Below are 11,240 nucleotides of genomic sequence, written 5' to 3'. Positions count from 1 at the left end.
TTCATTGTTTAACGCTACTTAATCTTATCTAAATTCTATTACATTGTGCTGTTCACCTGTGTACAATCTTTAAAATCGTGCCGTATTCTTTTTAGAGAATTCACCTATTACTCTTGTTGAATATAGGATGGAGCGAAACCGTGTTTCAGAACGTTTATTGTTTTCTGTCATCGTCATGTCATCTACAGGTGTGTTAGCATTATCACGTGATCAGTTAGGTAACAGACAATAGTAGATTGTTTAGGATTGTTATCGACCAATCAACCACTCCCCTGTTCGTGCCTTATAGAAGCCTTTATGGGGATGCACTGTAGCCAGATTTTATTGTATGTTTGACAACGAAACATGGATGGTGGAATTAACCCTGGACCAGTGGAAAGAAACGACAGCGGTACATTGGTAAGTAAGTCTATGTAAGACAATGTCCCGACTAAACCTCAAAATTCTTTAACATGATTTTTTCCCATTGGAAAAGCGTAATTTGTTTTAGTTTAAAAGTTTCTTTAAAACTCTATATAGTTATTGTGGAAAACATTGAGTAAACGAAAAAAAATCAACCCTGCTCAGATATTGTTTGATAGACAAAAATACTGCATTTTCCACATATTTAAAGTTTCAAATATATCAAAGACAAATCGATACTTTTTAAAAATCTATATCTAACCTGCGTATAATATTTATATTCTCAAAATTCATAACAGACATTTTTGATAGGATCTTTATATAACTTGGTGTCTATTCAAAAACTATTCCTACAACTGAGTATAATCCCGTGATAACCTTTCCTACCAACATTTATGATTCCCTGTAGGAAGACGGTGATCTTAGTACTTCTCTTGACTCCATACCTACGGACGATAATAAAAACAGTGTTAGCCTTCTCTTCTCTACAAAGGATGAGGTTGGAGCACTGGCTGACTGTTTCCAAGTCTTCAAGGTACAATACCTAAACGATAACCACCCTAAAACAGAGTCAAAAGTCTTAGGCCGAGGTAAAGTTAGAAGGTTAGGTAGAGGTAAATGATTTACAGCTCCAAAAGTATTGATAGAAAGTGTCAATATCCGTAGACTAAGGTAGCATTTATATATCCAATAGTCTTCATTCACTGCAATGTCGAGGTAAAATGTCAGGTTTTCAGTCGTCTCTTTGGAGGTCTTAACTGTTGAAACAATTGTATTACATGTATGGTAATTATGAAATCAATGTTTTAACTATCACGCCAAAGTAGTTTTGTCCCATGTCTGGATCAAAGCAAAGGATAAGTAGATAAGAAATCAGTGCGTCATAGTCTATGTCAATCACGTAACCTATAAAAGTATATAAATATATGAGGCATATTTGAAGTGTCAAGAAACAACATGTCAAGATAATCACAATCTAAACCTAAACTCAGTAAAACTAAGACAAAATAAAGGTTCCGAAATAAGTCAAAAGAAGAATAAGACTAGGTGTTCCGAAAGAGTAAGCTTCTTCTACTTCAGAATATGTCTCGGTGGAAAAACTATGATGACTATAAAGTTTTCATCAACCTGCTTCTTTCGAAACCCTGTGTTACGAGTCTGTACGTCGACGACTTCTTACATTAAAATCATAAAAATAGGAACAGGCCTTTGAATACCGATTCAACTGCTATATGAAAATACGATAGGTTGGGGACGCAGAGATTTTACTGTCCTGAAATGGGAAATTCACAATAGCAAAATTGAGGTCATCACTCTTATCATACAGCTTGATGGGAAGCGGTCCATGTTGGTTTCGTTGAACGAAACAATTCGAGAAAAGCAGCTCATGTAAAAGATTCTGTCGTGTTTCCAATTTTGGTGGGTATATACAATTGAAGATGAAAATGCATGAAAGCATTTCGTCCTAAACATGTTTAATAATTACATTGTTACAGAAACACAAGGTAAATCTCTCTCATATCGAATATAGTCAGTGCAAGAATGGAAAAGGCAATTATGACTTCTTTATGAACTGTGAATCTCGTCACAGTACAACATTTGAGACAATGATGGACGAACTTCGCACTTTTACAACAAAGTTAAAAATCATAACTGACGACAGCGCTGAAGGGAAACCAGGACCAGGTATGCATATTGTAAATACACAGGACACATTAAGATACTTAAATCCGATTTCAAAGACAGCGATAATTGTATATCAGTCATTTAGTTTAAAAGGAAATTAATTCCATAACTAAGATTTCATGTTCAACTGTTTTTCAATTGGAATAGTTCCATGGTTTCCAAGAAAGCTCAGCGAGTTGGACAAATTTGCAACAAAGATCCTTAGCTACGGCTCAGAGTTGAACTCAGATCATCCGGTAGGTCAAGGAAGTTTTATACCTCGATGATGAAATAAAGCACTTTTTTCTAGAGTTAATTTGGTATTTACATCTATATTGATATATTGCATAGTTTGCCTCAAACTTCCTGAAATGCAAACAAAGTTACGATAGTTTTATCATGTTCGTCCGTTCGATGAGATGTATGTACTATGTAAGCGCACGAACACTACTAGGTATTTCTTCTTGGTTTGCAGGGATTTACCGACAGTGTTTACAGAGTGAGGAGGAAAGAATTTGCTGACATAGCCTTTAATTACAAACAGTAAATATATAAAGAATACATTTCTGTACCTATAGTTGTGCAGGCGATAATCTGACTTAGTCCTGGTAAAAAGTAATATATATATATAATAAATACACAGTCAATGGTAATACATTTTATATTGATATAATGATAAACAGCAGATACTTAATTACTGGTGTACCAATCAAATTTAAATGAGCATTTGTATTTCAGTGGAGACGTTATACCGCGAGTCACATATACACCAGAGGAAATTCAAACATGGTAGGTGCTACATTTATGATATAGTGTAATGTTTTAAAGTGAATTTGAAAATCGAACTTTCGTTTCTATAACCTTGCAGTCGACCTTGGAATACGGAATCAACTAGAGCAAAACCAGATGAATAATTTAAAAGTAAGACTTGGTGCATGTTGGTGTCATTTCACGCTACGTTGAGGGGTTTTTAAAGCCATATTACATGAATGAAGCAAAAATTACATATAATATCTATCGGCAGTTAGCAAATATCAAAGTGTAGTTCTATTTCTGACTTAATAATCTTTTATAGCGCCAACAGCGCGCTTTGATGTGTTTCCTCATTATGTGAACATTAGTATATCATAGCTTACGTATAGCCCTTAGAATGAATTCCATTTGTAATTAGACAACTGATTGCGTTGTTGTTTTAACTTTGTCCTGGAATTAGCACGACACTATTTCTATTGGTAGAACATTAGTTTTAAAGTATGTCATACAACTTTTGATAACGAAAAATATTACCAGATACAGTTGATGATATCGTATTAGCAGGGCACGTGTTATTTTACCTCCTCGTTCCCCCTAATCGCTGGTTATGAGACAGCGGTTGGTTCTGGCTTCATGCCAAATATTTAACCAAGGCGGATTTTGACCAGATGTTACTGTATTGTCTCGTGAGTGTAATGTTAGATAATTAAAAGGCAAAATGCGGGCTACAAAATGATAAATCATTCCAACACTAACTGATGTGATTATGAAAAGTTTTACAGGTCATAGTCTTAATTTGCGACGATTTTTAAAACTCACAATAAATTGATGACTCTATTGAAAGGGTAGGTTCTCGCTTGATAATTAGAACGTTAATCATCCCGGCTATAGTTTTCGGCAAGGAAATATACGATAAAGTTTGCAGAAGCTATTCCCTTACAATAACATTTTTAAAAACCCTTCTAGTCTTGCAATTTTAAGTTTTTTCATTCCTCATAAATGTTGATTCGATTCCATTCGATTCTATATTTACAAAGGAAGTAATTAATGAAAAAATCAATATATTTTTTCTTCTGGTAATGGGATATTACTTATATGGATTATGTCATCGATGATGAAGAAGACTTTTGCCCTTCCGAAATGCATGGTCTTATTGTAGTTGTACTTTTAAGGGGTAGATGTTTAAATCTTTCTTTAGCTCATGTTTTGTCCGAATGTTATCGTATTTGAGTATTGATAAACATTCTGATGACATATAGGTATTTTCTTCGTTGTTTTTGCGCTTGAAGCATTTAAATACGAACGAGATTCCAGAATAATGTCAACTATATCATCAACGTAGATCTGTTTAATTCCTGGTAATGTTTAATCTATCTTATCGAGTTATGAATGAGAAAAGTATAATATAAAGCGTTTTACATCTCTAATCTGTGTCTAAGGACAACGATATATGACAAGCTGACATCACTGTATCCAACACATGCTTGTCGGGAGTTTAACCATATATTCCAACTTCTGAAAGAGAAATGCGGCTACCGAAGAGACAACATCCCTCAGCTTGAGGACGTCTCAAAGTTTCTGCAAGGTAACGTGCAATATCTGTCACATGCTAACCTTCACTTTCTTATCAATGTGCACCAAGTCCCTTACAAGACCGGGATAAATGTTAAATGTATAATTAAAACAGGTCTCTTATCCTAGAATTTGGAAGATATATTTATTTATATGCGATATTCTAAAAGGACTCGCATCCTTTGAGATTAGCTTTTTGTCGTGGCAATGTTAAAAGCATTGGGAAATAAAATCTTCATGAATCATTATTTAATCAATGTATAAATGGTATCATGTTTAAATTCCTTCAAGAAGGTTAGGAGAGCCAGTTAACGTTTGCACTATGTTCGGTATTTTATCTAATATTTAGGATAACGAACACGCTGTCCGACTTCATATCTTCTGAATCATATTGTTTAATTCCCCCCCCTTTTTTTTACCAAATTGCCAAAATGTTTTATTGTTTCAGACCGGTCCGGTTTCAGAATTCGTCCCGTTGCTGGCCTTTTGTCACCACGTGATTTTCTATCAGGACTGGCAAACCGTGTGATCCATGCCACGCAATACATTCGACATAGCTCGAAACCTATGTACACCCCTGAACCGTAGGTGCCTTCGAAAGACAATATATTATACAAGTTTACGTCAGTTTGCCATATACACTCGTCTCAACTGTAATTGATGATATAAAAATTGTCATTTCTCTAGGTATTGATTAGGTGTCATTGACGATATGAAGATGTTTGGTTAAGAACTCTCTCATCATCAACCGAATCGAAAAAGAAATTTTTGTAAAAGATATTTCCATATTTCCTAGAATGCTAGGAACTCTTTTGATCATGAAGCGCGTGATATGTTGTGTATAATTACCAACATACTCTGCAATTCAAACAGATAAACTCTTCTTTCAGTATTCTGTATTGGAACCTATATATCACCAATTACATGAGCTATATATTAACAATGCGTGCCTGTACTTGACAGTTTGATATCGCTTTCATAGCTAATAAGCTTATGTCTTATTTGATTTTAAGATTAAATACGCAATATGAATGGTTAATAAAACACTAATGAAAGTGTTAAATCTCTCATTAATTAGAAAAAAATATTTCAATTATTTCATTTCAGGTGTCTTACATATCTCTATTAATGGATTATGTTTGAAAAAAGTTTTCCTTTTCAACCAATTATACCTGTTTTCTAGGTGTTATCGCCAGTATGGAACAAGCGTAAGTCTGTATGAAATATCGCCAGACTATTGCCATAACACGGACAGAACTCTCGAAATAATTCCCTTTCACTACAAGAGCATTAAAAACCTGTCTATCAGATAGCAAGATCAATATGATAGTATTCCTCATTTCCAACGTATGTACTGGGTACCTAAAATATGTGATCACTTATCCTGATTTCGTCCCTATTTTTCCAGGGATGTTTGTCACGAGCTCATTGGTCACGTGCCTCTCCTGGCAGATCCTTCATTTGCGCGGTTCTCTCAGGAGATCGGTATGGCAAGTTTGGGCGCCCCTGAAGAATACATCAAGAAACTCAGTACGGTAAGGCGATGTCGTAACATTAACTCTGTAGAGGACTTGCCAAAAAGATAGCATAAATCGTTGATTACACTAAATATCCGCATAACGATTTAGCTCTATCACAATGGAACTCCGACTACTTCTTCGTTTTCCGATATAAAAGTTGGTTGCGTAGTATTATTCTGGGAGAAAAGATGCAATGATGAATCATTTTACAGCATTGCTGTATATGTCTATTGATCAAAGGTAAAACATCTGTTTTATATGTCCGTGGAAAATACCTGTATAACGTAGACAGATTAAAAGCGCACGATCTGACAACACACTCCCGCGAGCATCATTTTCTCATAGCTTACTATAGACACTATACCAGATATTTTGTAAAAATGGTTTGTCTGTTGGAGTTCGTTAGTACACTAACAAGTGATGTTCATAAGGGGTCATGGTGCCTTTTAACCAGTAGTCTAATATTGAAACCATGGTTGTGACTGCTTCAGCCAGATCGGTACCCCGTTCCTTCCAAGACACTAATCACAAGTTACTGCTGCACAATCCGGGCTAATGGACACATTCGAGAGTAGTTCATTATAAATAGCTTAATTAAATTCATTGATAATTAAAGTGAAATTTTAAAATGCCTGATTTTAGAATATCTGTATCTAGTTATTAAATCATGTTTTGAGAGCTATATTTTGTTGCATGGTGACGAATGAAACGGGGAGGCAGCTTTACTTTATGTGTGCAGATATATACAATAATTGAAACAATGTTACCAAGCAACACTTCACTGTATTATCAGGTTTACTGAGAGTGCATTCGAGTGGCGGTTTTGTTTCAAATGGGCCATGTAAATATAAGGATTTATTGTCTATTATGTTGCGTACACTGAAGAATGTATGTTCATTGGTCACTTCCCTTCAACAGTCCGCGCAAACAACGAAATAGAATTGTAAGTATAAGCGCGTGAACTTTTTTCATCGTTATTTGTTTGGAAGCATGAAAAATGTCATCAGTGTGATTTTAAATGTTTACGGACAATAGCAAAATAGTCAGTTAAAGAAATTCTTCATCGATGATTTGAAAAGTGTGTGATATGAAGTTGGAAGCGTGTGATGTTCGTTAGTGGGTCTGGTTGTACCGTAATGGTTAACCTTGTCCTCATTTGAGAACGTGACATTACTTAATTGGATTAACCTTAGATTTACATGGCGTGGTCGCCGATACCACAGAAAGCGTTTAGCACTCTGAAATATCTTGTCTCATCCTTCTTGTACATTTGTAGAAGTATTCGTGTTGATATTAGTGTTTTTCATATTTTGCACTCGATTCATCGAATTTGAGTTAGAATTCAGTTCTTGTTGACATGACAATATCTTCTCCATTGTTTTAAATGGTTTGAACACGTGTTTGTAACAGTTATGAATTGTTATTTACTCACAATTGTAAACAGTACATTCTTTAAGCAATGACTAATAACATTTGTAGCATCCTTTGTTTGATAATTGAAGTACATATCTATACAACACAGTTGTGCCCATGCTTTGTGAGACCGTTTGCATAGTTTCCAGGTTCATCTTTATATTTAGTTTTAAATTATTTCTAAGGTTGTTCAAATCACGATAAATATCTAGAATAGAATGTTTGTATGTCAACAGTGCTACTGGTTTACGGTTGAATTCGGACTGTGTCGCCAGGATGGAGAGATAAAGGCTTTCGGAGCTGGTCTTCTATCATCCTTTGGTGAACTTCAGGTTTGATATAAAATATTAACTATTGGAAGAATCACAAAAGCATTACTGTTCAGAAGTAGGTAATGTATGTTGATATGTAGCACTGCACCCTCTTCGTAGTGTCCTTAGAGTTCTTTGACATTGCATTTCAACTGCACTACCATTTAGCTACTAAGTAACGTCTACCACATTGTTTACTAACATCTAAAGCATCATTATGATTATTTTGTTAATTTCGTGAGAATGCTTGATTAACGAATTCACATGTCCTCGAATCGATAAACTGCCAAAACATTGGCATGTTTATGTATTCCTCGGCTACGATTTAAAAGATTTTTAAAAAAGATGACATTTGAGTTACACAATAATGCATGTTTCTTAAAGTGATCTTAGTTCCTTGTCTTTTCGTAGTATTGTTTGTCGGATAAGGCAGTTGTGAAGGAATTCGAGCCTTCCAAGACTGCGGAACAAGAATATCCTTTATCCGAGTTTCAGCCCGTGTACTTTGTATCGGCCAGCTTTGAGGAAGCAAAAGACAAGATAAGGTAATTTTTTATGAGTTATCCGCTCTTGTTTTAATGTCGGTCTAGGTTGCCTGTTTTGCTGTTGTATCAATTGATGAATGACATTTCGTATTGTTTAGTTTTAGTTTTTGATTAACGTGAGAAAAGTTTCCGGAAATAAATCACACGCCATTGCTAAGTAGTGTTAAATGATTACGACAGTAGAACATTATGACATCATTGATGTTATGACGACTATGACAATCATTTGATATTCGAGTGACAATTCCTCCCCATATTGTATGGCTGTGACGATATTAATAAATTAATCACATGACTTGTTTACACTTTCAGAGCATACGCGGACACGATCCCCCGGCCATTCAGTGTTATGTACAACCCCTACATCCAGTCTGTGGAACTCATCAACACTCACAGTCAGCTCCTGAACTTAACACGGGCGATGAAAGGTAATGACAAATGAATGGTAATTTATTCGTCGAGGTAGTCTTGAGAACATTCAAACTTAAAAGTTAATACCTTGTCGATAGTAATTAAGGCTTCAGACAATGTCGACTAAGACAATATATGATATAGTATAACATATGATATATTATAATATATTATACAATGTATAATAAACATGAAAATTAATTTACGCTCATATATTTTTTCTAAGCTCAACTATGTTAAGTTAAATAAGTTTTTAGTATATTATGTGTGAAAAGCTTGACGTGATGTTCAGTTAAAACAATGTTTACCAATAAGTTGGCAGGTGTTGATAAAATATAATCTAGATAAATCCTTAAAATTGTGAACATTGATGTTTCTTACTTGAATTTTTTTAAGTGGCCCTCAAATTACTTTGTGATTTTGAAACAGCAAGAAAATATTGAATCAAATTAAATTGAACATGATTTCTGATACTCGTTTATGAACATTGATACCTAAAATGATTCGCTACACAGGTTCCACGTGTTTTTTTTTTACTTTTATAGTTTTTCTTCGATCACGTCAGAACTGACTATTTGACTTTGGTTTAAAAGAAAAAATATTGGACGTATGCAAAGACCACCGTGGAACATAAGTCATTACAAACACCCATTATAATTGTTATAGTAACCAATATTCATGAACTTTGAATATCTATTGTATATGTGAGTAATTCGGCGTTTTCAAAGTTACATTTTCATCGCAATACTTTCAGCGTGAAAATCGCTAGATTATGTTACCGCTGTGAATGTTGGCGGTACCCTCTGTATGTGTTACAGGTGATATGAATCTTCTCGAGGATGCGCTGAAGAAAGTTGGGAAATCTCGAACTGTTAACAGTGAGTGATTTATGTGAAACCATGAAAATGATGGCAGTACAGGACACGCTTCCTATAAATAGACAATGTTACGTTTTTATATAAGTGTGTTGTGGAAAATGTGTTCTTGTATTTAAGTGTACATTTCAGAGAGAACACATATATACTTCAAATGTATAGATATACCAATACTACATAGTCTCAAGGTTTAACAGACATTAAAGTTAACAGATGTTTTATGTACATACAACGTGTGTAGAATTACGTTGGTTCCATTTACTAATTGTAGAGAATTTCTAATGCTTGTTTAAGATTGTGAACGAAAATTCCACCGTAGTATTGTTGTATTTACTTATCTTTCTATCATTGATTTATGACAGCTGAGTGGAAGGAATGTTTAAGATTCCTATTTGCCTTATTCATGCCTTAAATATAAATATGATTTTTTGTCCTCGTTAATAAAGGATAACTTCATATTACCGTTACTGTATATCGTAATACCATTGTTTATTTTCACGTATAAACTGTCACATATACAAACAGATTATCTACTAATTTTACTGTATGCTTTTGTAGAATTTGTATCATTTTTGTGGAGTTATTATTTGCAAATAAATAAAATGGGCGCTGATATATTTGTGTAATGGAGTTCTTGTTTCATTTCATGAAATTAATTCCAAAGCAAGGCCCATGTCCAGAGAGGGCGACGATGCTAAACGAGTTGCTCCCCTTTATACTCCAGATGAATACCATATTTTTGAAGTGGATCAGTGACGTTCCTATGTTGACAGATTTTTCGCTTTCGTGATACAAGTGAAAAATGACTAGAATTTACCCTGATAGTACTAGAAATATTAGAATTATTTTTATTTAAATCTTTTGTTTTGTCAGTTGACTTTCATTAACAGCCATGTAAATTAATTATTTAACGTCGTGTCAAAAATTAGAACAAAATTTAACATCAGGATTTCACGATGAATTCATAAAAACTTCTGTGTAGTTGTCATATTCGTAGCGGATTGAAGTTCGCTACATTCAGGATATCATTTAATAACCAGCAAATATTTAACATAAATCAAAATACAAAGGAAACCGATGTTATATACCCGTGTAAAGATACCAATATATAGACACGCGCGAAATTTGATCACTATGAAATGGCCCAACCTGGAACGACCGCGAAATATAAGCCTCGCGAAATTTAACAACCATACAGTATTCATTAATATGGTGTAATTCCTCCATGTTACTTTTCATTGCCTTCTTTACTTGCATTTTATACGTCATACTCCAGAGTCTGTTGTGAATATCAAAACGTACTATTTATCCCTGGTTTCTACTGGTGTGGCAGGTACTTTTAGTCATTACCCGGGTATCAATTTATGAACATTCACTAATCGCTTTCTACTCTGCACTTGCAATAGCTAGCTGATAACGCCATCACCCATTTGCTTTTCATGCCTGCAAAGGATGCTAGTGGAAATATTAGTTTTCTCGACTTTTCAGTCATGCAAGCGAAGCCAGTGAAGATACCCGTTTTCTCGACATTTCCGACATACAAGCGAAGCCACCAGAAACACACATCTTCTCGACTTTTCAGACATGCAAGCGAAGCCACAGGAAACACACATCTTCTCGACTTTTCAGACATGCAAGCGAAGCCAGTGAAGATACCCGTTTTTTCGACCTTTCCGACATGCAGACGGTGCTAGTGGAAACACCAGTTTTCTCGACATTTTATGAACTTTCTAGTTGTTTTGCCGTGATGTACTATCAGTTGCTGGCTACTTC

The 11,240-nt window shown here is 34.8% G+C and overlaps 1 protein-coding gene across 1 annotated transcript; it reads left to right on the top strand.

The window, feature by feature from the left end:
- Window positions 1-345: 345 nt before the first annotated feature.
- Window positions 346-9,478, top strand: LOC132549322 (phenylalanine-4-hydroxylase-like). Its single transcript, XM_060213246.1, has 13 exons — window positions 346-399; window positions 812-937; window positions 1,899-2,088; window positions 2,236-2,324; window positions 2,543-2,610; window positions 2,806-2,856; window positions 4,260-4,405; window positions 4,841-4,976; window positions 5,801-5,927; window positions 7,562-7,657; window positions 8,048-8,181; window positions 8,494-8,609; window positions 9,411-9,478. Exons 1-13 carry the CDS (start codon window positions 346-348, stop codon window positions 9,476-9,478), a joined length of 1,401 nt encoding a protein of 466 aa, XP_060069229.1.
- Window positions 9,479-11,240: the final 1,762 nt, after the last annotated feature.

The sequence above is a fragment of the Ylistrum balloti genome, unplaced genomic scaffold (assembly GCF_031769215.1).
Source record: "Ylistrum balloti isolate Yb309-2 unplaced genomic scaffold, AGI_CSIRO_Ybal_v1 Utg370054, whole genome shotgun sequence".
NCBI classification, from domain to species: Eukaryota; Metazoa; Mollusca; class Bivalvia; order Pectinida; family Pectinidae; genus Ylistrum; species Ylistrum balloti.
The sequence above is the reverse complement of the archived record's forward strand: the minus strand, read 5'-3'. Positions and strand labels throughout refer to the sequence as shown.